This window comes from Nelusetta ayraudi, unplaced genomic scaffold, assembly GCF_046127955.1.
Source record: "Nelusetta ayraudi isolate G7.1 ecotype Tasmania unplaced genomic scaffold, CSIRO-AGI_Nayr_v1 ptg000135l, whole genome shotgun sequence".
Lineage (NCBI taxonomy): Eukaryota > Metazoa > Chordata > Actinopteri > Tetraodontiformes > Monacanthidae > Nelusetta > Nelusetta ayraudi.
This window is the reverse complement of record NW_027466185.1, coordinates 22,129,907-22,157,500: the sequence shown is the minus strand read 5'-3', so window position 1 is coordinate 22,157,500 and position 27,594 is coordinate 22,129,907. Positions and strand designations below refer to the sequence as shown.

The window sequence follows — 27,594 nt, the reverse complement described above, 5'->3', positions numbered from 1 at the left end:
GGTCACGATATTGGCTGCCACGATTAAACTGAGCTGATCGTCGGCCATATTGACATTTAAAAAGCCGGCTACCGTACATGTCAAGTCGAGAACTTTCAGTCATCCAACCACCAGGGGGCGAACGCAAGGTTAAGACTTCATTAAGCTGCCGAAATAGCAAGGAGAGAGAGAGAGAGAGAGAGAGAGAGAGAGAGAGAGAGAGAGAGGGGAAAGAGAGAGAGAGATGCAATGTCGGGAGCAGACAGTATAGCAGCATCTGGAGGAGAGGACCTAGTGCAGACATGGGCAAACCACGGCCCGCGGGCCACATCCGGCCCGCTACGTGACTCTGTCCGGCCCACGTGAAGCCAGTGATAACCCCCCCCGATCCCCACCCCAACGAAACTTTGTCGGCACGTAACTTTGCCGAGTTAGCGTAGCGCGATAGCGATAGCGTGCTGCCCCCCCGCCCCCGTCAACGAAAATGCCGGGACGTTAGCGCAATATCCAACCAGCAGCACCCCCGATGACTAATCGTGATGAATGATCATGATTTTAATATTGACTAAAATAATCGTGATTATCATTTTGGCCATGATCGTGCAGCCCTAGTTTTCACACAGGGAGACGAGGAGTACTTTGACCACCGGTGCTGATTTGTTTCATCCTCTCAAAAAAAAAATGTGGCCGTCGCATTTGGTCTCTCCGCCAGTCCACCAATAGTGCTTCAGTCAGCCATGGAGGGAGCGTTCCATTAAGCTGAAGTCAGCCAATTACTGCGGCCCCAGCCATTAATCACTCTCTGTGAGTGGGCGATTCAATCCGGAAGTGGAGCGCTCGGCCCGCGGATGCGTTCACGGCTTTCGGCCCTCCCAACGTTCAAGTTCTGAACCTTTGTTCCGTTGCTCGTGGACACTCGGCGCTTCGGGCCCTACAACTGCTCGTTTCACCGATGACTGCCTGACATTTTCAGGAGTGACGTTCGGAAACTGTCTCGTTTGAGGCCCGGAGACGCCGCTCCAGTCACGTCGGCGCTCATTTGAACGCGAACAGTAGGACTGAGTGTGAAGGAAAGTCATGGGACGGGTGAAATCCCAGCTTTGCGCACTGACAAAGCTAGCGCTCGTCTTTTAGTTCGGCTGCCTTCACTTCTTTTACGTTTCAATGTTTGTTGGCTTCGAGTTTAAATCCACGTGGAAATAATTTGGCGTCTGAGTAAGTTTAGTAAACTAAACAAATTGCAATTAAGCTTTGAATTTCCATCGTTAACCGCGATTAATCTTGTTTTGATTTGCATTTTATTTTTATTTTTCCTTTTTATATCCACAGTTACTGTATGTAAATACATTTTTACCAGGGTCTGATTTGGGAACCAAATGAACACAAAGAAAGGATATCCTGTTTGATCTCTCTTATTATAGTATTTCTTTCAAAACAGTGCATGGACATCCACCTATTACATACACCGTCATCCTTTCCCATTTGGCACGGAATAGGCCGTGCACCGGAGCCTTCAGAACCAGCCAGCTGCCTTGTTGTGGCCTGGTCACCGAAGGGCCCAGCCGGTTGTCATCGCCTCCGTAATGACACGTAGCCAACGCCACGCGAAGCCCCTTGCTACGCTGGTTTTTCTTTTTGCGAAAGCGCTGGATCGCCTTTCACGCCACCAGCGTTCGGCCAAGTGAGACGGACCGACGGACGGACAAGTCACTGCTGTCTTCTCTGCATCCACCCCGCCAGGTACTACCACCACCTCTACACCAACTACTTACCGGCCAGCCTGAAGAGCATGGTGGACCAGCTGGCCAACTGCGAAGACATCCTGATGAACTTCCTGGTGTCGGCCGTAACCAAGCTGCCGCCCATCAAGGTCACGCAGAAGAAGCAGTACAAAGAGACCATGATGGGGCAGGTGAGGCCGTCTTCAGCTGGACACGCCTACACTCCCGCGGCCCTCGGTCGGTCGGAACAAATGGTTTGAGCTATAGCCCCTAGCTAGAGCTCGCTAGCTACCACTACAGTCGCACCATAGTGGCATGTTGTCTAGTCCAGTCTTTGCAGCTAGCTTGCTACTCTGAGAGCAGTTCTCATATATATTGATATGAATATACAGATAGCAAAGGTCTTGCTTGCTTGTTACATTTTTAGATTGCAATGTCTTTAGCACGCCCTCCCCCTCCTGAGCTCGCTGGCTAGCTACGGTGGCCTGCGCACCCAAACCCGGACACCTCGTCCCCCGTCTTCTTTGTTGGTTTATTTGAAGACACAAGCAGTCGCCCTCATTACGAAACACACTGTCATGGAGGTGCAAGATGGCAGCAAACTGGGAGAAAGACCCTCGCTATATGTATATTGTTACATATGAGAACCATTCCAAGGGGAGGAAAACCAAATTAGTTTTATTGCACTGCGATTGTACACTTTTATTAACGTACTTATGGGCAGTGTATTCAGTTTTTTACCAACGTCAAAGTCATAAATCAAGCCGAATATCGCACGCTGGACCTTTAAACAGCATAAGTGCATTTTGTATTTCCCAGAGGAGTTGAACAGAGCCAAACAATTACAATTTCCCATCTTTTTAAGGTGCGGGAGGAACCAGTGAGGTATTAAAGCCCAGCCGTGTTCGTATCAGCGACCTGCCTTGAATGGCAATTTTTTTTATTTATTTCTTATATATTCCTGCTCACACGCTCATATCCGTTCGGATCTGTTCCAACTCAGCCGTGAAAAGAAAAAAAAATTAAATAAAAATTGTCGATCGCGGCGACTCGCGGCCCGTTAATCCGGCCCTAAACGCGTCTAATGAACGGATCTGCGTTATTTTGTCGACGTTCCGCGGCGTCTTCTCCCTTTTGATTGCAACGACCAAAGGCGCCTCCGCCGTTGAGAATTGACTCACATTAAAGGGAAATCTAATTAGCGGATGTGAGTGAATTATTTAAAAAAAAAAATAATAAAGTAAAATCCCGCCAACCTTGGACTAGAAAGAGATAATCATATAATCCACTTTGATTGCATCCTCCTCATTTCTTCCTTTTTCCATGGATTCCCGCCCAAGCCGCTGTTGTTTCCCGTCACATCGTGTGTGTGTGTGTGTGTGTGTGTGTGCACGTACGTGCGCGTACGTGCGTGTGCGGCTGTCGCGGCCTTTCAGCCGGGGTGAAACTCTGGCTGCTTTCCGAGGAAGCCATGAATAATTCCTTCAATTCTTTGGCACAACCTCGGGGTTAACGGGACAAATCAGATACAGCAGTCGGGGGCGAGAGCACCCAGTGCGGTCGTGTCAGGGTTGGTTTTTTTCTCTCTCTCTCTCTCTCTCTCTCTCTTTCCCTCGGTTGTAGTTGGATCCCGGTTTAACCGAGACAGAGAGATGATCCAGCTAATGACTTATTGACGGATGACGCACTGAACGTCGGCGGCGGCTCTTCTGATGGTTTTCTTCAGTGAAGACGCCGCTGACTCACTTCAATGTGCAAGCAGAATACGCAATCTTTTCACAGCTCAACAGGCTAAATTCTTGTCATTATCGTTTAGCCTTTAGCAGATCCAAACGCTGTCCTACGTATTTTTTTAAAAAAAATATGATCCGTAGATTTCTGTTCTTTCTGTTTTCTCATCCTGGCAGGTTTTATTCCACAAGTGAGAACTGAAAAATGCCGCAAAGCAAAATACATTGAGGTTGCAGTGTCACGACTTCTGTGTATTGCAACCACATCCGCATTGCATCTCTGTTAATGTAAAATTTGAACAACTTATACTTTCTTATTATTTTACAGTTAACTGTTTTGTTGTTTACTAACTAACAAAAATATTTTATTTTATTTTATTTTATTTACTATTGGTTTAGTGCATTTATTTTGTTGTTTTAGACATTGAAAAGTAACCTGGTTTTACTTTGAATGTGTAGATTTTACATACAATTTATTTTTTTTTTTTCAAATTACAATTTTGACTACCTGTCATAAATTGGGCTTCTCAGTTCTGAGAAGTCAGAAATTAATCAAGCACAGTTTTCAACCACTCAGAATAATTTCCCTGTTCAGGAATGGAAGTCACTAACTGTAATTTACCCTTTCAATCATGAAATAATTACTTTGCGTTTTCATTTTTTTTTTCTAATTCATTAATTTAGAAAATATATGGATGAAAGGAATCATCGTCTGTGTGTCATCTCACCTGTACATCTGGAAAAAGTCTTTTTTTTTTACCAAATACGCCTATTTTTCATCTCATCTCGCGAACACAGGAAAAATTTGCGACACGTAATTTTTTTTTTTACTAACGGATGTTTTCTCTCTCTCTCTCTCTCTGTCTCTCTCGCTCTGTCTCTCTCTCTCTCCCTCCTCCAGTCCTCCCGGGCCTCCCGCTGGGCCGACCCCGACCACTTCGCCCAGCGGCAAACCTGCATGAACAAGTTCGCCAGCTGGTTTGGCGCCATGCCGCTGGTCCACTCCCAGATGAGGCTGGATCCCGTGCTCTTCAAGGACCAGGTCTCCATCCTGCGCAAGAAATACAGGGACATCGAGAGGCTCTGACAGGACCGGCGCCCCCCGGGGGTGGACGCCACGCTGGGGGAGGCGCGGGAGTGAGGATCGGCCGCGCGCCGTCTTCCGCTCGGCGGCGCTCGGCCCGAAGTCGGGGGGACGCAGCGGGCGAAAAGATCGCGCCGCAAACTGCACGGACATCCGCGAACGCCGCCGCGATGACGAGCGAAAACTCTCGGATTGGTCTTTTATTGTTTGTTTGGGTTTTTTTTTTTTTGTACGGGATCGACGAGGACAGTGACTCTCCTGCGGTTAGAAGGGGGAGGGTGTGCACAAACACATCCGAGAAGTTTTTAAGAAAAATCAAGCAGACCACGCCCACCTTTAAAAAAAAAAGAAGAAGAAGAAGAAGAAGAAGAAACACACACACAACAAATACAACTGGGCTCAGCAACAGGAAAAGTTCCTGCTTCCGTTTCTGTACAAGTTGATTTGATTTCTGTACAAATCAGCGCTGCGGTGTCGCCGCTGACCCTTTTTTTTACCTCTCGCAGAGGTTTTGAAATCGGGGGCACCGTCACTTACTTCTCTCCAGGTTTCCGTTCCCGAGGAGGCAGAAATCGTAAAGCCGAGTCCCCCCCCCCGCCCCGCTTCCCCCAAGACAAAGGTTTTAATAGCGATCGCAAGGGCACCTGTTATTTTTTTTATTTTTTCTGAAATCTCCACCACCGCTATCGACCCGGCCGTTCAGTCCAGTTCGGCTCGGCTCGGCTCGGCTCGGCTCGGCTCCGTCTTTGATGTGCAGATACGCCTCCCGCAACGGCCCCTTTGCTCCGGCGTTATCGCTCCGACGCCTTAAAAATAGAAAAGAAAAACACGACACGGCGTTTCCAGGTTCCCATTTTCCTTTCGCGCCCTGCCGAGGCCGTCGCTCTTTCCCTCATCTATTTTTTTTCCTCCCCCGCACTTGCTCTTCTTCATTTCTTCATTTTATTTTATTTTATTTTTTCTCTCCCTCTCGCAAACTTTCTGTACTTCCACTTCACTTCACTCTATACGCGCGTGCGCGTGTACGTGCGCGTGCCTTGAAGAGTTGGCTCATCCAACCATAAGCTGGAGCGAAGTACATTTCCCCTCCGTTTAGGAATGAGCGAAATGAACATTTCTGGATGAAATGGAGCAGAACGCCGCATTCTAACCCGAACGCGTTTCGCCCATTTATACCCCCCTCCCCCATCACCACCACCACCTTCCACCACCTTTCCCCCACCCTCCCGTCTCACAGGGTGGAGATGATGTAAGATTCCCAGACCATCGCAGGTCTGTAGACTCCTCCGATCTTCTTTCTTTTTTCTTCTTTTTTTTTTCTCCAAAGCTAAAATGCACCGGTGCCATTCTGACGTCAGCACCTTCGATCTCGATCGCACGTTGTGTTGGCTCCAGCTGTCTGAGATGCCTCGACGCTAACTTTAGCGACAAAACCCAGTGCCACCAACCCCTCCTCCAACACCCTCCCGCTCTCTCCTATGAGACATATCACAGTGGTGCACACCCGCCCGGCCCCTCCCTTTTTCTTCAATCAAGCTATTTTAAAAAAAAAAGAAAACAGTTTTGTTCCCGGGAGAAGAGAAGTCGACGCAGCATGCTAGCGTTTCGAATTATGTTGCCTGTTCAAACCGGCGTGTTCGTGTCGCTGTTAAATCCACATCAAAGCCCACTGGCAGTTTTGCACCTTAGACCTCCTTCCACTTCTACGTGAAACTATTCACATGAAGAAATTTTTACAGCCCGGTTGCGTCGCGCTTCTATCAAGGACGTGTCCCAAATTGCGTACTTCTGCACTAAACACTGTTTGGAACGGTGGCGAGCGTGCTCGGTGAAGGCCGTATTGGATGATGCAGCAGAAGTGGCGTTAATGGTGTGCTCGCTCCATTTAAGTATCCGCTACATTGCCAATGTATTCGTAGCTCGAGCCTGAGCATCGCGCTACGCTCCTGTTTTCTGTCTCGCACGATGAGTCGTCCTCACCATCTGTTTGCAGTTTGCCGCTTCAGTTGCGAAAAAAAGACTTTGCGCTGAAAAAGAATTTCGCAATGTCAAAGCGGGAATTTTGCCAGGAGTCTCCTGCTTTTAAAAATACTCGCTGTAGTACGCAATATGAGGCACAGCTAGCGCCCAGCAGCGCAAAGAAAACATACCGAGCGCAATAGCGTTAGCATTACCAACTTCTTCTTCTTCCTGTCAAAGGAAAACTCACTCGTGTGTTAGCCAGGCAGTTCGGACAATGCTAATTGTTAGCCATTAGCAACATCAATCCCACATGCGATCGTTGTTTTGTTTTTTTGTGATATGAGTTGTGCAAAAATTGCTGCGTCAGCAAAAGGTTGAAGCGCTGAAAAGTACCAGCCACGTTTCTGCATTTCATATCAAAGCCAGACGGCCCATCACGTCTCATTTCATCACCTCCATTGTTTTGGCTATCACCTCTGTTGTTTACACCATGAGACGTCAAGAAGTCGGGAGTGTTTGTTTTTGTTTGCCAGCAGAGATTCTCTGTGATCTCGGTTTAATCTGGAGGCGGTGGGAAGAAGAAAGCGCACGGATCTCCCCCTCGGCCGCCCTGCATCTGGTCCCCATTTTTATCGTATCACGTATCGTTTAAATTCATATCCGAGCGCCGCCCTTTTATGTGCGATCACTCAACTCCAGTTATTGCCGATGATCTGAAATCACCACCGGCACCGGCTCTTTTGCAGACACATAAAGACATAGCGCCACCTATCTCCAGTTTCCCGCGACTCTCAGCGCTGTACATAAGCATATATATTTATTTTTATTCCTATTAGTTTATTTAGTTAAAAACAACAGACTGTGCGTTCTGAGACGACGTGGCGGCGGCGCAGACACGAGACGTGATCCCGCCATCGCTGAGGGGAGCTAATGGTATTTATTCAGTTTTATTTTCTTCACGCTGTGCACATTAATCCACAAAGATACCGACGCACCTCTCATATTGCATTTCACCCCCTCCACCCTAACGGAAAACATACATCACGCTCCTTCTTGTGCGCTTCTCCCCCTCCCCCCGAGAGGGATATAACATTTTTGCAGCTGAGCTTTAAAAATCGAGCGGTCGCCATTTTGGCTCTACACGCGAGATTTAAAAAAATGCTAAAAAATGCTAGAAAAAAAAAAAAAAGGTCCCAATAAAGAGCACGCCAAGTGAAACATGGGGAAATACAATAAGCAGCTGCGTTCGCCAGCAGCAGATGGAAACACTCTCTCCCAGCTCAGCCTCGACCCCCAACCCCCCCAACACCCCCCCCTACCCCCGAACCCAGAAAGTCAAATGGGTCCGAGGGAGCGTCGAGGCGCAGTCCAGCTCGAATTCAGGTCAGAGACGAAATCTGGCAGCGGGAAGCGGCTCCGCGTGTTTCAGTTGGCTCGCCACGTAGCTAATCATCAGGGAGTCGGTAGTCTCGGTTCAGTTCAGTTCGGGACTGAGCGACGGAGAAGATTCAGTTGCGCCAGGAAACCCCTCCGACCCCAACCAATCAAACGACCCTCTGATCTGAGGGAAATCTAGTCGTCAGGATGAGCCTCGGACCTTCGGAGGTTCATCCAGAAATGTGCCAGACAGACAGACAGACAGTGTTGGTGGTGGTGGTGGTGGTGGTGGTGGTGCCATTACAAAATCTCATATTGATTTGTGCCTTTTTTTAGAAAAAAAGAAGAAAAACATTTTACCATGTGAGTTGTTGACAAGCCGGACGGGGAGGGGCCTCCTATCAGCTCAGCCCCGCCCACTCCCAATTTCACACACTGGACGCTTGTTCACATCGGTCTCATTGCGACAAAGCCCACCCCCCACCCCGTTTTCACTTATGGACACTTTGTTGAGTCTATGACCACTTCCTGTTTTTGTTTGGGGGGGAATTATTTATCAGCAACAGGCTCAGCAGCGACACCTGCTGGGCTGGAAGGACTCAACGGAGCCCGGCTGTCCCGATGCCTTTTCTCCTCCCTCCCTACCTTGTAATTAACAGAGGACTTTTATAGAAACCACAAAATGAAATAGATAAAATGCCAATTTTGTAAGAATGATTTATAAAAAAAAAAAAAAAAAAGAAAAGAAAAGGAGGAGAAGAAAATGAAATAAACTCATATTTGATGATATTGAACTTCTTTGATGGTGTTTTTATTTCCAGCTGGACTTCAGAATTTATGTTTCCTGAGGCAACTTGGAGATAAGTTGCGAGAGTCTAATTCACTTTCTGATACGGGTAATTAATTTTTTAGGATAGTTAATATTTTAATGTTAAAAAAAAAAAATTCTGATCTAGAAAACGAGCCAAGGGCATCGCTTTACACATGAAAAATGACTGAAACTGTGAAATCTTTTATGCGTCCTTTTAGATTAAACTGTTGTAAAGACTGTTTTCGGTGAACAAAAAACAATCTGGAAACAAATGACAACACACTGAAGACAACAACACACATTGTGACAGCATGGCATGGCCAAGTCGTTTGTGCCTTCACAAAAAGTTCAAGGTGTAAATAACAAAGGGACCAAAGAAGAATAAAATGTTTATGTTTTGTTATTATAGAATTTCTCCTGGGACTGATTAAACAAATGCTGGCTATGAAATTTTTCCAAAATATTAATAGAAAAAAATAAAATAATGTGCTGGATACATGTATAAATAACTTGCCAATCATCATACAGCTGTCTTTAAAATCAAAAATTATTCAAGACACATGTTGCTTCCTATGAGCATTAACGTATCGTTGTTGGAAGTTTAACTAACAGCTATGAAAAAAATAACTTATTACAAATACATTTCAACTCTTTAAATGTAGCTCATCCATCTTGACAACCTCCAATAAATTGTTTTGTTTGTTTGTTTTTTTGGAAAACCTCAAATACGAAGAAAACGCTTGTTTGCAGGGTGGGAAAAAAAATGCAAATTTACAGAAATGAACTCTTCAAATTTCTCTTCACAACACACCTGAACAATTACTTCGATTAAGCACTCTGAATAAAACGAGCTGTCGATCTATATTTTATACATGCTTTGTACACATAGAGGAACGACTTTCTGTTGGCTCTCTAGGGTGAAACTCTTTCCAAAAACACTGAACTGAATATTAATTTTCGCTATTGGCGCAGTTAGATGACACACGTTGTCCTGATCATAAATCTGTACTAATGTGATAAATAAAAAAGAAAAAAAGAAAAAGGGGGGGACATGACAATGCAGGGCTGCCATGCTTTCACTCACACGTCATAAATGCGTGTGGGTAACCTTGTGCGCTGTGACACCCTTCATCATTTTCGACACGGAAGAGTGGCCGCCAGTCCCTGACCTCCCGCCCCGGCTGAACCAGAGTGACTCTCCATCGGTCCGGTAATGATGCTCCCTCACTGGCTGCGTCGCCCGTATCAGACACCGTAACCAAGCCGCAGAGAAGGGCGCTTTATTAGCCAGTTACTGAGTATATTGATTTGATTTTATTTTTTTGCTCCCTTTCGCTTGCCGTATCTGCGCTTCCCCGTGGACGATAACCCTCGCAACACACATCGAATATATGACCCTGGCTCTGCTCTGAATTCTTAAACACGCCCGTATGAGACGTCGATGTTCCAGTGCGGATCTGTAACCCTACAGTGCTGCTGACATCCAGTGTGTGCTCGCCACAGACGCATCAATGCTCGGGCATGTTTCCCCTCTATATCGGATATTGGCTCATGTTCCCCCATTTATATTGAACGAGAGCCCTTGTCAGTCCTCGGTTCTAATTTAAAGCGTGAGCTTCAAACACGCTGAGCGTTAAGAAAAAATGTTCGAAATGCCTGTTTTCATTGACCGAGTTATTATGGAGTTAGTCACGCACACAAAGCGCTCCGGTAGCAAAGGTAGTTTTCTTCACGGCAAGAGTTCGGATGAAATCACGACACGGACCCATTTCCCGGTGACACCGCCTCTCCATCACCGCTTTCGCGATCGCGAAGGCAAGCGTGACAGGTTCTCGCGATGTTTGGCCGCAGCTGAGATCCTCGGGGCAGAGCCAGGAAACTTGACATGTCAACAAAACAGACCGATTGCCGCCGCACAGGTAACATTTGCGTGCTCGCTTTTGCGCCGTAGACTGATAATAAACCGGCACGGTGCCGGGAAGACTGACGTCATGTCGGAAAATAGAACGTGGATAATGAAAAAAATAAAAGGGAAGCGAAACAAAAGCTGCCGCATCGTGTGTGTTTTGTTTGTTTTTTTGTTTTTTGTTTTTTTTTACATGACGAGGTCCACTTTAGCCGCTTCACTTGTTAGCCATTTGACCTGTTGTCGGACACCGAGCGTCTGTGTGTTGATCCATGAAATTCACCGATGGACTGGGACGGAAGCCGAGTCGTAGCGGGCTCCTGTCGCAGTCACAGGTGGACCGAAGTCAGCGGGAAAGGAGCCGCGCCGCTAATGCGGCTGGGGTGATTTAAAACAGCTGCGAAAGTGTTTAAAGGGCACCTCCGAATGACGTTTCACGCTGTTTCGGACGCGACAGCGTAAATCCTATGCGAACGTTTGCGCACCTTTTTAAAGCGCTTCACTTTTGCAGTGTTTCCACTGCGTCTGCCGTGTTGGCAGTCGGTGAAGACTGGAGTTCTGCGTTTGCTCTTTCCACTAATCATAGAGGGTTTTTGGGAAAACGTAGGGGGGAGACTGCCCTTCGTGACGTCACGGCGGGCAGTGGAATACCCACCCTATGAGACTGCCTTGTGCCCCACCAAACATGTTTAAGGTCCAAAAAGAAGAATAATGCGTAAAGTTTTCCACGTGATTCGTGCAAGGTTGTTCCTCAGGAATTAAGGTTAAAATTGGAAAAATGTAAAACTTTATCATATGTTTTTTATGTTGTAGTATCTGAAACATCCCGTGCTATATGTTCAGAGCCTTTGTATGAGGAAATGGAAAGAAAGAACATGCAGTTAATTTAAATCAAGCAGTCTGTGCTGATGAGGTTACCCTTCCTCAGGGTTAGCAGATGGGTCCACTTAATTGCGTTACTCCCCGATTGCTAATTGGGCATTTCAATATTCAAGAAATTCCATATAATATACGCTGTGTTCAACGTTTCCACGAAGGGTCTGTAAATACCTCCATTCGCTCTGGAACAGTGACGTGTCTCTCTCCATCCATTAGATCTGTGCATATGTCTCTGTGGTGTTGTATGTTGATGTATTTCATTGAGTTGTTCACACCTGGCCACGAGACCTCGGCCAATGAGCTTCTGTGTAATCAAGTCGGTGTCAACGAGGACGACCTCATCATCATCTACACATCACTGCCGCTGCCTGACGATCCACCACAATATCTGACCTCGTCGTATTTCATTTTAATTATTGTCACCGCACCATTCTCCTCCGATTGTTCGCAGGTATGTAGTGAAGGTCGGCCCCCGAGAGTCTGACCACGTGGACCTCCGCCCACCTTCCGACAGTCTCCCGACCCGCCGGCGCCATGACGACGCCTCCGTTGGTGCCGCCGTTCGGCAGTCCGCCTCCTGCCCCGCAGCAGCAGCAGCAGCAGCAGCAGCAGCAGCAGCATCAGGCCCAGGCGGCGCGGGACGTCAACACAGCCTCGCTGTGTCGCATCGGCCAAGAGACGGTCCAGGACATTGTCATCAGGACCATGGAAATCTTCCAGCTTCTCAGGAACATGCAGGTTGGAATGCGTCCACCTCATCTCATTCCAGCTGCAGGATGGTTGAAAATACCAAAAATACCGACTGCCTCGCTTAAAAGAAATATTTTGTTCCACAATTCTGAACAGAAATTTGACTCTGCACAGCTGCTGCTGGTTTGATACTTTCTTCTCTTTTCATCACTAAACCCGAGAGATGGTCAAGCCAGTGTGGAATCCTGGGAGACTCGTACTGGGTGAAATACTCACACCAGCCTGTGTGTTTGTTCCCCACGGTCAAAGTCACCTCCCCAATCTTTTATTAAGCTAGTTTTAGTGAGTTCGGAATTTATTGAGCACGTTAAAAACAATAAAATAGAATAAAGGCAGATCAAACAAAACAACAACATGAGCAAAAAAAAAAAAAGATCATTAAACACGTAACAATTAAAAATAACAATGTTTCTGCCTGAAGTCGCTTTACTTTTCACTGTTGCTCACTTTAAACTTCAACCAACTCGTCTCCACCCCATGTACACACATTGCGTGGAGTTGCTGCAATGTGATTGGCTATTTAATGATTAGCTATTCCTGTTCGTGGCCGGTTAGAGCATATTGTTGATATAATGTCCGCACTTCCTTTGACCTACCTAATGATGTCATTGCGAGGATTCTTTCTATATTGCCGCAGTTCAAACTTTTACTGTTTATGTGCGTATTAGATATAAGTACTTGTTGCCTTCTGAATTAAACTGCAGTCCCTCAGTGCAGGTTGGATATCATAGTTATTCGCTGGACTTAATAGCAACTGTTGTGATGAAGGTGAAAAGGTTGATTTTGCGAAAAATTACAAGTCAGGTAGGCTCATTATTCTAGAGGTTGTCTGAGACATCAGTCCAGCAATTCGAGATCAGTTTTATTATTGAGAATTTTGCCCAATTATACTAGAACAAAAAGAGTTGTTTGTTTGTTTTTTTTCAATATTAATTTTTATATGAAATAAAAATCAGGCTTTTGCTTTTTGTCTTTTCTCGGGCCTCACATGAGAAGCGACTGCAGAACAAACGTGACAGGCTGGGCCTTCTCACAGAACATAAACAGCGCCAGAGTGACGCGGGGCGCCTGCGCGACAGCTTCAGACGTGCCGAATCCCAGTCTTCAAAGGGAGGACGAGTTGCGCTCGGGGTCCTCTCTTGTTTTTTCGTGCACCAGGTGTGTTTGTTAGCGGTGCTGTTGTTTGGCCCTGACGGATTTCTGAGGACGAGGTCGGCGCGAGTTTACGGCGGATGTGCGCCAGCTCCTCCGAGACTCCTCCTCCTCCTCCTTGTTAAAAAAGCCCCGGTGCCTGAGACGGGCGAAACGAGCGCTCCTCCGACCGCAGAATGCACAAGCAGCGGTGCTGTGACTGGAATCTTTCTTTGGGGGTTTTTTCGTATCGGCGTTTCAGAGCTTATGTTGTGTGGCGGGGAAAAAAGAGAAGACTCTTCATTTATCTTCCCTTCCTCGTTCCCTCCGTCTGTCGCTCCCGTTTTGCTGCCCTGCGGGCGGGCTTGTTTCGCGCCACGTAGGATGTTTATCATCAGACGGCGCTGCCAGGGGGCTTGTCACCGCTGCCTATTAAAAAAATAATAATAATAACACATGACTCATTACTTGTAGCACTTAGTGTTGTCAAAACGCCAGCGCATCCTGAGTGGCCTCCCCCATTATTGCGGGCATTTTACTTTGCAAATATCACAGCAACACCGTCGGTGGACAATGTTGAGCAATCCAGTGGAAGTGCCTCTTGGTATTTACTCTGTCAATACATACAGTGGCTTCTTTAAAAAGACGGAAAGGTCACTGGATAAATGTATCTACAGTACATCTTAAATATTTCTTCAATAGTAGCACCTTCAACATCTCTCTACCTGACAAGCTAAGAAAGCAACCATCAAGTCGTGCAATAATTCTCTCTCAGAAACCTAAACTCTTGCTCTCGGTTCTGTGGTTTAACTCCGCAGTCTTACTCGTTCTCCTCTGCAGCAGGTGCCACGTTGTTGAATGAACAGAAACCTGTTAGGGAAACATTCTTTCTTTATCGTTGCTCAGGTGTCTCAGGCCCCTTGTGCGGCCGGCGAGAGGCAGAACATTTTTATCTTGTAAAAAAAAAAAATGCTCCCATCCTTGTGAACCCCCTGCGTCTGCAACAATTTAATGGAAAGTTTTTTGTTTTTTATATATATATTTTTTTCATATCCATTTCTGTCCCACACCTGCGTTCGAGGCGCTTTATTTCTCAATCCAACGTGCCAACGCGAAAGAGCCGCAGAGGATCAGAAATAGACAGAAATAAGAGGAAGCGAGACCAGGACACGCAAGTAAAATCTAAATAAAATGGAGATAAACTGCAAGCGCTGCACTTTCGCTTCACTCCTGAACTGTGAAACCAGGACGCTTCAACGCAACCAGCTTTCTGGCCTCGGTCGCGAGTGACGCCGTCTTTTTGTCGCTCCCCACGTGACCAAGCGGTTGACAGTTCAGTGCTCGTATTTGACCAGTGTGGGAAGCTACGAAGGGCATCTGCGTTCACGCACACGTCATTTGTGACAAGCTGCAAAAAATAAATAAACAAATCAATCCGTCGAGCGTGACAGCTGGATTCTCACGGTTTTACCCGTCCAGCTCTCGGCACCTCCCGCGTCACGCGAGCGTTGATCACACTCCAATCTTGTCGCAACACGTTCCTCTAAAACCGTCCTCGCTCAGACGCATCGCTGTGACATAAATGCCGTCTCGTTTTGATCCCAATTGGTCACGCGGCTCAGACGTGTGTGCATTCGGAAGGCAGCCGGCGAAGCGATTCGTCAAAACGGAACCAAGTGACCCGACTAATGACTCCTCTCTGTTGGCGATACCTGCTGAATGAGTGCTTCTCAACTGGTGGAGTCTGAGGACCTGCATTTTTTTTTTTTTTTTTATTTTCCTTATAATGAAGTCGCGACCCAAATTTATTCCGCGAAAATAACAACGCTCGCCTACTGTCCATCGTGTCCGGTAAATAAGTTATTGAAATGATTCAGTTGAATTGTGTCCTGCAAAATAAATGCATTTTCTCCCAAAAAATATTTTTAAATCCCTTTTTTAAAAAAAAGGCAAACTGCCCACAATGCTGCGACCCAATCAAAACATCTCCGCAAACCCACCTTTGGGTCGCGACCCACCAGTTGCGGAAAACGCTGTGCGAAATGATGTCACATGAATTATCATCAACTAACGAGACCGCCGGCGATGTTCTTTCCCAGGTTGGATGGGTTTGTGCTTCATCCACATTTTGCTGAAAATGTTATTTTTGAAAAAAAACAACAAAAAAAAACAATAATTTCCTCCAACAGCTGCACAATTACACACCTAGGGGGCGGCGCTTCATTTTCCAGATGAGAGAACTTCTGTCGTGCGCCTCACATGTCGTGTCCTTCGCAGCTTCCCAACGGCGTGACGTACCACCCCCCCACCCACCAGGACCGGCTGGGGAAACTCCAGGAGCACCTGCGGATGCTGTCCGTGCTGTTCCGGAAGCTGCGCCTCGTCTTCGACAAGTGCAACGAGAACTGCGCCGGCATGGACCCCATACCGCCGGAGGTGAGGACACGGAAGCGCTCGGGAGCGCTGCCAGAAGCTTCCATTTTTAATGGAACGGCACATTGGACGTGTTCCACTTCAGTTAACTTCCTAATTTTTGGGAGTTAGCTTTACAAACACGCGTTATTGTTGAAGTGAATTTCTTTTTTTGAAATAGAAAAGAAATTCTTCCTTGTTCCCCTTTTTAAAAGTTGAGCGTGAAACATTTGGAGATTTTGAGAAGAAACGGCGACATCAGGTGGTTACATTTTAAATTGCAGAGCTCTTTCACTCACCCTTCCTCTCCCAAGCTTGCCAGTGAGCTACGGTGGCCTGCGCACCCAAACCTGGATACCTCGTCCACATTATTCTTAGTTGGCTTATTTGAAGATGCGAGCAGTCAACCTCATTAGGAAATGCAGTCTGGATTGTCCACACTGGGCTTCCTTCGAAATATGGTATTGCAAAATGGCAGCTAACTGGTAGCAAGACCTTTGCTCTGTGTGTATTCTCATACATATATATGAGAACCATTCTAAGGATAGAAAGACCATATTACTTTTACTGTCCTGCGAGTGTTAATATAACATAAAAATCATAAATCAGGAACACTGGACCTTGTTGGAGAATATTTGAAACAAGCTAAAGTCACTATCGTTACGAACTACCGAAACGTGAAACTGTTTGCGTTATTCTTTTTTCTGAATTTCTTATTTAGCCTACTTGTGGGCCTGTGGTTTGTTGGTTTGTGGGGCTGAAAGACGGAAGCCGAGTGAACAGAATCGGTGCGGCGTTGATAAATAAATGAGCAGGCAACGCGGCGAGATGCAACGTCAGCAAGAAATGAGCAGGCCGCTTCACACGAACAAAAAGATTTCTTCACTCTTTGGCAAGCTTTGTTTTTTGGTTGTTGTTTTTTTTGTTTGTTGCTGTTGTTGCAGTTGTTGTGCCCACACCCTGCACTCTCACGCAACAGTTTCTCAAGTCTTTTACCCCCAGGGACTCTTAACTCACTCCACTTCTGTCTTTTCTCTCCCCGGGTTCCTCTCCACCTTCACAAACCTGCTGCACTACGTCCACCAGTGCCTGCAAAAGACTTTCGGAAACACACACAGACACACACACACAGACACACACACACACACACACACACACACACACACACACTCGCTCTGAGCTCGGGCGTGCAGTGTTGAAGGCTCCCACTAGGCCATCAACAACTGTTTGATTGGATTTATGACTGCGGCAGTCCCTTCCCAATTTCGACAGATTGGCTCGGAGCTAATCTCCCTCTCCAGACTCCCACTGAGGATAAAGGGGGGAGGAGAGGGGAGGGGGATGGGGGACGGGGGGGACGGGGGGAGGGTCCCGTCTTAAATTGGAACAAATTTTGCCACGACTGCCACCGCCGCGGACATTTTCCTCTCCACATTGACTGCACCGCATCTCCGGAGCTTTTCCAACCATCCGTCAAGTCGGGAGGCCCCGCCCCCTAAATCAAACGCCACAAGGAGCTTACTCTGCCGTTTTTTCGCTCTCTCTCTCTCTGTCTCTCCCTCTCTCTCTCTCTCTCTCTTTCTGCAGTAATGGCTTCAACCAGTGTGAAAAATACCTGTTAATATTCGGTGGGAGGTGGGCGGTCCCTGAATTTTACACATAGGACCAGTTGCAGTTCTCTCTGCTTGGCAAGAAGGATTGTGAATAATATGTTTTAAAAAAAAATGGTATTATACACACAGTATATATATATATATATATATATATATATATACATATATATATAACCCCCTCATTTCCAGCTTACTTCGTTCGGACCCATCAAAGGTCGACGCCCAGTCCGTGGCCGACCAACCAATGGCGCGCCTCGGACGCGTTCACCGTGAAGCCGAAGGTTGCTCATCGCCCCTCTCCACCCTTCCCCCAACCTTTCCCAAAGCCCCCCCCGCCCCGCACCCGGCCGGCGCTCCCCATTCATCATCTCGGAGGAAGCAGGCGGTCGCTGGCCGGCCGTCCGTCTCCCTGCAAACAGGAAGTGGAATCAATGAGTCGGGCAGCGTGACCTCATCGCCGCCTAATTAGCAACAGAGCCGTTTAAGGAGCAGCTGGAGCAAAACGCACACGTCAGCGCGCCGCTCGCTCTCTCTCTCTCTCTCTCTCTCTCTCTCCTCCCCAGCTGTCATCCCTCGCTCCAAATACCCCCCCCCCCCCCACACACACACACACACACACACACCCCACTCCCCGTCCAATTTCCATTCCTTCGTCCCAATCGCCGTCTTGGCCTTGGTTCTTTTCCCTCCTTTCCTCCCTGTCATTTCCTTTCGCTCTCGCGCTCACCCTGTCATTTTCTGATTACTTTACTGGATTTTATCCTTTTTCTCTTTTTTCCTCTCCTCGGAGCGACCTGCGGAGGCCATTCCTCGCCGTCAGGCGGGGAAACCGCATCCATCTCGTCCGCAGGGAGGCGAAGGGTTATGACTCACACGCACGTACGCACGGGCCGCACGGCGACACGTGCACGTGCGCACAATGTGGCCTCCCATCCATCTTTCCCACTCCACTCAGCACTTTTCACCCCCACCCCCACCACCACCACCACCACCACCATCAACGCAGCTGCCAAGCTCTGCCCACCATCTCAGAAACTCCATACATCATTAGTTCTGGCCGTAAACGATCAGAAAATGAAAGGGAGGGAGCGAGCGAGGGAGGAAGGAAAAAAAAAACAATAATCCTACTTCATCCGGAGACAAGTTCATAGTTTGCCTGGAAAAAATGTCCCGGCCAGTTTTCTTCCCCCCCCCCCCCCCGCTCCAGCAGTCTAGACTCCCGCCTGGAAACGGACACGAGCCCTGAAACTTCTCCAAGTTCTCTTTTTTGTTGCACGTCTCCACACTTGCCTGCCTTCTTTCTTTCTTTCTTTCATTCTTTCCTTCTCTTTTCTTTCTCTTTTTTTTCCTTCTTTCTTTCTCTCTCTCTCCCCCTCGACATTTCCCACCGCCATCACCCAGCTTTTTCCCTCAATCCCACTCTTTCTCTTGGACGTTTTCCACTCTCCCCATGTCCACATCTCACAGTCGTAGTCTGCTGGTTTCTTTCACGCGCTGCGTCTCCGTCTTCGGCTTCCAGCTGCGAGACCTCGGGCTCGAGTCAAGCCGACCGACTGTAGACACCTAGCCCGTTTGTGAGGGAGGAGCTACAGTAGCTCATTTGATTGCGTTACGTTACGTTACGTTACGTTGCGTTGCGTTGCGTTGCGTTGCGTTGCCGAGGTTCCTGCCCTATCTGTGTTTGCTCAGGCGCTGCATCCTGGCTGCTATTTTATTTTCTGCAACAGGAGGTCGGTGCCTGTCGGATAATGGAAGTTTTTAGATTATTTAAACAGCTTTCATCAAAAATGGCCGACCCATCTTTTGTGAAATTGTGCCGGAAACCCAATCTGTGCGTGTCATTGTTGAGCTTCCGCAACTTTCAACTTACAAGAACTAGTACAAGGACAAGAATTGAGTTTTCTTATGTTGTCTTCTTAACAATAAGCAACAAAATGATATCCATTATGTACTTGATCACTGCATTCTATGAGTTAATTTACCATTTAGACACATTTATCCAAAGCCATTATTTTATTTCAAACTCTCTTGCATTAGTTTTTACAGCAAGTTTTACACTTGACTGATCCTGCATGAGCTTCATATTGCTGTTTATCAGCCGTCCGTCTACGCGTTCACACAGAATTGATTCAAATGATAACAATGGATGATGATGATGTTGATGATGATGATTTAATTTTTGAAATGTACGCTTTTATAATAGAGCTACAAAGTCAGTAGCCGTAGTGCTTACACTGTGTATTCTTTAATTGATCTGAGTGAAAACTAAAACAGTTATCATCGTGCATTCATACATGCTTTGTCCCCTGTGCGGCCTTCAGCTGCTGATTCCCTTCGTGGACGACGACGGCTCCAAGCACGAGGATCGCTCGGCCGCCCAGAGCCGCCCCGCCACCGAGGAGAAGAGAGAAATCCTCGAGGTCAACAAGGTATTGTGTCCCGTTCCCCAATAACACTGCCTTGACCCCCCCCCCCCCCCCCCCCCCGCTGGCAGCAGTGGAATGAAAAGTTGGTTGTGATGGCAGAGAAAGCCTCACAAAATGAACATGTTGCCTCAGCCAGATGAGCCCTCGCACATTTTCCAGCCATCGCGAGGTGAAAATGTAAAAAAAACCCAAAAACATTATAGGCTCTCAGTCAGGGATGCTGAGAAGTTGGAAACCAGAAATGAATTTTAGTAGCCTGTATAGAAAAGTTGGAGTAGCAGAGCAGAGTTGAAACCTCAATCATGAATTTTTACGAACACACAGAAAAATCTTTGAATTAATTATTAATTAATAAAAGTGTATATTCACAGTACAATGAAAGTGATTTAGTTTATGTAGCCATAGAATGGTTCTCATATGTACATAAGAATATACATACAGCAAGGGTCTTGCTCCCAGTTGTGGACAATCCAGCCCACCTGTCTGCACGTTTCGTATTGATAGTGACTGCTCGCGTCCTCAAATGAACTAACGAAGAAGAAAGTGGACAAGGTATCCAGGTTTGTGCTCGCAGGCCACAGTAGTTCACTGGCAAGCTCGGGAGAGGGAGGATAAAGAGAGAGAAAGAGGGCTGCAATCTCTACTGTAATCACTTGATATGGCTGTTTCTTTTTAAAAAAAAATCTCAATATATTCCACATGTAACCTCGCAGTATCAAATCTAGTTGGAACGTGAAACATGAATCCGTCCATCGGTCTTTGTTTTGAGTTAAACCAGGCGGCGGGACCTCCTCGAAAACAGGAAGCTGCGTCTCCAAGGGCTCCAGTATTCTAAATAAATTGAAGTTGAAACTGGTAAAGCAAAGATTAAAATGTGTGATTTAACCAGCATCGCACAGAGCACCGATGTCCTCTTCCTGCACGCACAAAACATTCATGGCACTCCACAACAAGTCAACAACAAAGTCAACAACGAGCTAACGGCTGGTGGTGATTTCGCGAAAATGGAGAAGTGACCCCCCCCCCCCCCCCTCTTCTAATACCTCGCGAGTGAGGGACTCACTTTGAGAGTGCTCTCAGCGTGGGACATCAAACACGCCTAAGTGCTTTTTCAGATGTCTTCACTGTCAGATGTGTGTTTTGTTGTTTTTTTTTTGTTTTTTTTTCCCCTCCGCCTGCCCGCCTGTCTGTCTTCTGACACTCTGATGTGCAAGAGCAGCGCTGAGCGGCTCTTCGCACCGACACGCCGGGTGTCGCTCAAAGTCTGGGAAATTGCAGATGGATTTAATCCGCAGCCGTGGCAAAAGTAAACGCTGCGACCCAAAGGTTCCTCCGCCTTTACAGAAGAAAGATCTTTGCCATCCGGAGTCCAGAGCTTTGACAGACGAGGTAAAAGTGAAGGTCTCGGAAGCTACAGAAATGAATATAAAAGCACACCCTCTTCAAAATAGCAGCCTTTACTACTAGGTTCCGATGATGCATTTCTGTCTGCGTGGACAATCTGATTCTCTAACCGGTACCGAAATGCCAACGTCAATTGCACCTGCAGAAGATGGCAAAAACCATCTGCAGCTCTTCTGCACATGGTTTCATACGACATCAGTATAATGTATTTATTGACAGTAATTTATTTCAAATACAATCCAAAGCGTCTTCATATGTAAAATAATTAAATGACTCCGCTCATTTTCCTCTCAGGCCGTTTTGACTCTCAGAGTGTGAGCAGATATTGCAGGGAATTGCTCTCAGGTGTTTTGTTGTCAAGTGTGGCTCAAAAAGTGCACCGCACTGGTGGGGGGAAAAAAAATAATTGACATTTAAATGATACAAGCAGATATAATCCAATCTGACATTCAATGAAATGTGATTTGTTCCAGTTGCCCCTCAAAGTATAAGATGACAGTATAAAGTATTCACAGACAGATGTGTTCTAAATGAATATTAACATAGAGAGGCTGTAAAATATGTCAGAATAGGAAAGTAGTGATGTGCTAAAAAAAAAAAAAAAAAAAATGTGCAGGCTTGAAAAAAGTCCCAGGTTTTTTAATATTCATGCTAATGTACCAAATGCAGCAAAAACAAGAAACGTTTTCTTTTGTTTTGTTTTTTTAATGCTTAGCTGCTAAATTTATCTAGAAGCACTGCACAGGTTCACTCAACACAAAATAACAACCCAAAACAAACAAACAAACGCGTCCCTAGTCGTGTGTAATGTGTTTTCTCTCTCTCTCTCTCTCTCTCTCTCTCTATGGCAGATAACTTCCACTCCACATTTTGGATCAGCCTCGAAAACAAATCGACAAATATTAACCACGGAACGGCAACAGAAACCAAAACGAGACTGGAGCCTCGCTCGCTATGCAAACACGCTAAAAGCCAACAAACAAACAAAAAAAAAAAAAAGCCGCAGCAGTTGCAGGACAATGAGGCGCGGCAGGTGAAACGCACAATGCATTATTTAGGGAGCCTTTATGTTTCCGTCCGCGTCGTCCGCCACAGTGTTCTGCTGCTTTTTCAGGTTTTTGTTTATATTGATTTTTCTTTTTTTTTAGACTGAGAGCTTTTGTTCTTCCTTCAGAGAGACGAGATTTGTGTTTGCATTTGCACTCGCACACGCTTCTTGTGCACATGTGTGTAGATGGAGCCCCTCTCACCCCCCACACCCCCACACCCCCACCGACTCTTTCCCTCTTTGTACGTGCATTGTGCCAACTGTGTACACACGGTGCATGCCAAGCTGTCTGAGTGTGCCGCAATGATAATGGTCCAAGGTCGGGAGTGTCAGCCGGAGAGATGGGAATTGGTTATTTTTAAGAGGTGCTGCACGGTCTCTCCCCTGGCTGCTTTTAAATGTTAACACTACAGCGAAACGCCGCGGCGAAACCCCGCGTTCAACTGCACTCAGCGCCGGGCCGGCAAAACAAAACGGCAGCATTTGTTTTTCTGTTTCTGTTTTGTTTTTTTGTCTCTTTTTTGTTTTGTTTTGCTTACACCTCCCCCCCCCCCCCCCCGCTCGTACCTGCTGGAAGAGTATCGGGAGAGCTGCCGAGATCCAAGCGGATAAACAGCCTTGGCCTTTCAACTATTTAAAACACAACAACAGGAGAAAAAAAAAATGGGAAAAAATATTTTCTTTAATTTAAAAAAAAAAAAGAAAGCACTCACCAGCTCCTTTTATTTCAGTCTGAGGGTATTTTTTTTTCCATTTTCAATCTCAGTGGGCATAACAAATAGCCTTGTTTGTAATTCATCCTTTGCCCCTATGCAACGCATTAGCATGCAAATAGAGTTCCGTCAAAAGATTCCGAGCGCAGTCGAGACTGAAGAGACAACACGCGAGTGCACTCTGGGCTGCGGTCCTCGGCACAATGCCATAAATGCATATTTGCACACTGGAGTCGCACGTTCGTGATTTGAAAAAAACGCACACAGAGAGGGAGAGAGGCATATTTTAGATTTTATTGGAAATGAGCTACGTCGAAACTAATAGGTGTGTTGGCATTGATTGTCGTGCACATCCGAGAAGATGTTTCTCGTGCGTTAATTGTGACGTGTCAAGAGTTAATTTGCGGTTCCCTCTTAAGTCTGTGGTTCTCAGCTGGTGGACCCACATTTTTATCCTGAACACGATATCGCGACCCAAACTTTATCCCCAACCCTCAAATGTTTTCCACGGAATCAAAAATGTTAGTCCACTTTCTATCTTGTCTAGTAAATCATTATTGGATTGAATTATGTGGCCTGCAAAGTAAACATTTAAATAACATTTAAATATATACGCCTATATTTGAAATCCCTTCTTTTAAAAAAAAAAAAAAAAAAAGGAAACTGCCCACAAAGCCCCGACCCACTTTTGGGTCGTGACCCACCAGTTGAGAAACAATGGTTTTGACGGCCGGCCAGCTCAAGGTAAAAACGCTAGCCCACATTCTATCATGTCTTGTAAATACATTTTTGAAATTTTTGAATTGTGTGTCCTGCAAAAAAAAAAAAAACACATTTTCTCTCTAAATATGTATATGTATTTTAAAATCTACCTACCTAAAACTACCTACAAAGCCGCGACCTTTTGCACTTTTAAGTTGCGACCAACCCGTTGACGCAGCTCCAGGATGTAGCGAGCAACGTGATGCATCGGTCTCCTTCCCTTCGGGGGTGTCTACGGCCAATCGCCTGCCTCCATCTGGCCCTCTCTTGATTCTCACCACAACATGTCTCTCGCTGTCATCACATCCTCGACTCCGTGCCTTCCCTTCCCTCGTCTTTGTCGACCTGCGGTCACATTTTCCTCCCCTTCAACCAACCAGCCAACCAACCCAATTTCCTCCATCGCCCTTGCAGGTCAACAGCACAGACGGTGGTCATTAACCTCGACCGCTCCGCTGTGAAAGTCGTGGGATTGCTTCACACCTTTGATTGGAGGCAACCCTCTGCCTTTTCCCTGGGCTCGTTAATTAGCCGCAAGCCAGGCTGATAACCTGTGAAGCAGCAAAGTACTGTGGATGGAATATTGTAGGAATGTTGAAGGTTTGATATTATGTGTTTCTAAAAACCGTGGGGTTGCCAGTGGCAAGAAATTCCCCCTAAACTGAGGGCATCTTCACTGAAGAGACGTGTTTGAAGATGTTAGTTGGCTGACTCGAGATTCGGGCTGTTTTCTGGTTGTTCCCTCCGGCTGCTTGCCCTGATGGATCGGCTGAATTTTTCCCTCTGGCGTCGCCTGGAAGCGAATCCTTGTGTCCAAACCCACTTGTCGAACGCAGGGATGACTTTGATTATAGGTAAAGGTCAGAGGTTGCCTCTTGCCCTCCAAAGCTGCCATAAGTCGTCCGCCGAATGTGGCATACATGGCAAACATGGAAGCGTTTCTGTGTCTGCGGTTTGTATTGAGAAGGTCAGAGGTCAACCTTCCCTCGTCATCGTGGAGAAAGTAGTAGCTCTGCAGCTGTGCTTTATGGCGAGCTGTAGCTTTCTGTGATATTCCTTTTTGAAGCCATCTGCTCCCCTTGCTATTAAAGCCCCACACATGCTACCCATTTTTTAGACCTTTATTTTTCACAGCCCATTGTTGCCGTTGATTAATTGGCTCCAGAGCTCGGAACATATTTAGCCCTGTATTTACAACCTCCATCAAAAGGCGCTTCCTGCTACAACTGATGTGTTGTGGCATCTTCTGGATGTTTGGAAGATGGCAAAAACAACTAAAGCCTGATTTGGTGGAGTGTCTGTCTGTCTGTCTGTCTGTCTGTCTGTGGCTAGCCTGCGGGAGGTATCCAGGACATTGATTGCCATTTGTGACACACGACATGAGTTTTCCAAACTGTGTTTTATGTTCTTGCATTGTTTGTTGTAGATGCTCTATGCTACTACTCATCAACATTTAGTTCATCTCCTAAATCTGAACAGATGTGGGTAGAAACCCCAGCTGTGGCGGCCTAATCCTTGTGGACCCGGGTACCCAGAGGTTATTAGCATCAGATTTCCCATGCCCCGCTCTCGGATATCCGGTGCATATTTGCCGCGTGTTTCGCTCCATATTTAGCGGCAGCGGCGGCGGCATTCCTTTTTTTATTTCCTGGCTGTCCAGCTGCACATTAGGGGCCGCAGTGAAGGACAACAAGCTTTGGGGAGTTTAAAGCCGTTAGTCTGATCAGCGGATAATGATTCAGCAGAAACACAGGCAGCAGATGTTGGCAGGCCAGGCTACATCTGCCACGGTCGCTCCGGCCCTGCTCGGCTTGAAGTGGATGAGACAGAAAAGTGGAGGAGGGGCGAATAAAAGTGAGGAAGAAGGGTGAGTTTATTAAAAAAAAAAAAAAAAAAGGCAGGAGAAGGAAATGGACTGTTCACAGACGGCGTTTGAAGACGGATGGACAGACGGGGGGGTGAAAATTCCCGTTATGGCGGCAAGAGACACGTGCAGCGAACGGTGAAGGACGGACGGATGGACGGAGGCGACGACATCCACTTGACGGAAAACAAACGTGTAGCAAAAAAACAGATAAGATATAAATATAAATTTCACCCGCTATTTTTGAGACATATGAAAGCAAGTGGAGGAGAGGGAGAGGGAGAGGGACCCCTTGATGCGCAGGCAGGTAAAAGATTGATGAAAGAGCGCATTGATAGATGCGTCGACAGGCGCGGCTTGTCAGAGTTAAGCCGCTGCCGTTCAGATGGGGGCCTTCAAAAGGAATAACGGGGAGACTGATGAAATTCGGCCGCGGCGGGGAAAATGGGGATGCCTTTCCGTAACGGGATGCGGTGGGAGAAAAGAGGGAGCGTGAAAAGATTGATGCCGAAGTGAGAAGATAAGTCGGAGCGCGCTTCAAAGTCCCCTGCTGATAATGTCACACTGGTTTAGGACTGTTGCCATCACATCCTCCCCGTCCCACCACCCCCCCTCACCCCCCCCCCCAAAGAAAAGCCCAGAGCACTTTCTCTTATGTTTTATTTTATTTATTTATTTATTTTGGAAAATATGACTTCTATCAAAATTTAAATTCACCCACCGCTGTAAATAATGAACCATCGCGTAATGCATCTTCATGGAGAGGGGCCGATAGACGGAGCGATAGGGCGGGCGGGTAATGGGATTCTAAATCCACGGACAGGGATTTTAGCGCGCGCCGTTCCGTGAGAAATAACCTTGGAAGAAACGCCGCCTCGGTTAGCATATGACAGAGGAAGGGGGAGCGGAGGAGGCCCATTGAAGTGTGCGCTCTGGGCTCACACGAGGAAACAAAGTAGCGCACTGGCTTGGAGCTAAATGTCCGCGCTGTCCAATCCCGTCTAAATCTTTCCGGATTCCAGTCCAAACCGTTTACTTCCTGTCACAAGCCATGCAAAAATATTGAGTCTGTGACACCGTGGAGGCACGTTTTGCCACACTATACACATATTTCGAAGGGACACAAACAGGTCGACCTCGCAGATCGGAATGAACCTCTGGTTTATGGGTGGAGTGGTCTCTGTCCTTGAAAAGGTACTGGTTAAGGTACGACTTCCCTGTGTGACATCACAGAGGACTGAACTAGTGTTTAAGCATAACCTGACTGAACAGCAAGGCAAGCTATAGAAATCAGCGGTAGATCCATGTTGTTGTTGGTAAACGTGGGCCAAGTCAATTCTTCATACCGTAGTATCGTTGAAGTCTGGTATTGAGTTTCTAGGTCGAACTCATACCGTACTTCAATACCCCCTGGTCCGGTACAAGGGAAGAGAAAATGGAAAATGAATCCAGGAGAGCCACTCTGGGATACCCTGTCACACATGTTTAATTTTAATCATAAAAACAGCAAAAGTAGGTAGCACCCTCAGCCTTGTTTAAACAGTAACCTTGCAAACAGACTGGAATTAGTGCTGGGATGAAGATAAATCCCAACGAGACTTTGATCTCTTCCGCCAAAACACTGCTAATTGGGAGGAAATAATGACGGTTCATTCCTGATACGACCGTAGTCCCTGCAAGGGACTATTCAATTAGATCATAATCATGCTTGTTGATTTTAGGATTAATTAAAAAAAAAAAAAGGTTTCTAAAATGAAACTTGAGTTGAAATTTATGGCATTTTGCTTGCAAAGCTTAAAGTTTCATGTCACTATTGTAGAGCAAGCTTCCTGTTTTAGTTTGCGAATATAACCGTCGATTGGCATGCAAAAAGTTTTTTTGTTTCAATGAGCAGAATGTAGCCAATCTGAATGTAGTCAATTCAAACTGAGGCGACGGGACATTTACCTCTTTCAGGGTCTCTAATTAATTCAAACTCAAAGTCTGCTACTTTATCACACTTGTTTTTTTTATCCATTCTCC

The 27,594-nt window shown here is 46.5% G+C and overlaps 2 protein-coding genes across 4 annotated transcripts in view; both read left to right on the top strand.

Annotated features, from left to right (window-relative positions):
• The window catches only part of ext1b (exostosin glycosyltransferase 1b), a 113,085-nt gene extending 104,438 nt beyond the window's left edge, over positions 1-8,647 (top strand). Inside the window, exons 10-11 of the mRNA XM_076012042.1 lie at positions 1,720-1,891; positions 4,332-8,647. Of these exons, the coding sequence (XP_075868157.1) occupies positions 1,720-1,891; positions 4,332-4,517 (358 nt within the window). The 3' untranslated portion in view covers positions 4,518-8,647. The remainder of the gene's footprint in view (positions 1-1,719; positions 1,892-4,331) is intronic.
• Positions 8,648-9,727: 1,080 nt separating this feature from the next.
• Positions 9,728-27,594, top strand: part of med30 (mediator complex subunit 30) — a 35,042-nt gene continuing 17,175 nt past the window's right edge. Inside the window, exons 1-4 of one of the 3 annotated variants that reach the window (XM_076011288.1) lie at positions 9,728-9,874; positions 11,901-12,187; positions 15,608-15,766; positions 19,677-19,784. In XM_076011288.1, coding sequence (XP_075867403.1) covers positions 11,984-12,187; positions 15,608-15,766; positions 19,677-19,784 — 471 coding nt within the window. In that variant the 5' untranslated portion in view covers positions 9,728-9,874; positions 11,901-11,983. Of the gene's footprint in view, positions 9,875-10,047; positions 10,275-10,438; positions 10,584-11,900; positions 12,188-15,607; positions 15,767-19,676; positions 19,785-27,594 lie in introns of those variants that run through there. The other 2 variants (XM_076011289.1, XM_076011287.1) reach the window with 2 other exon arrangements.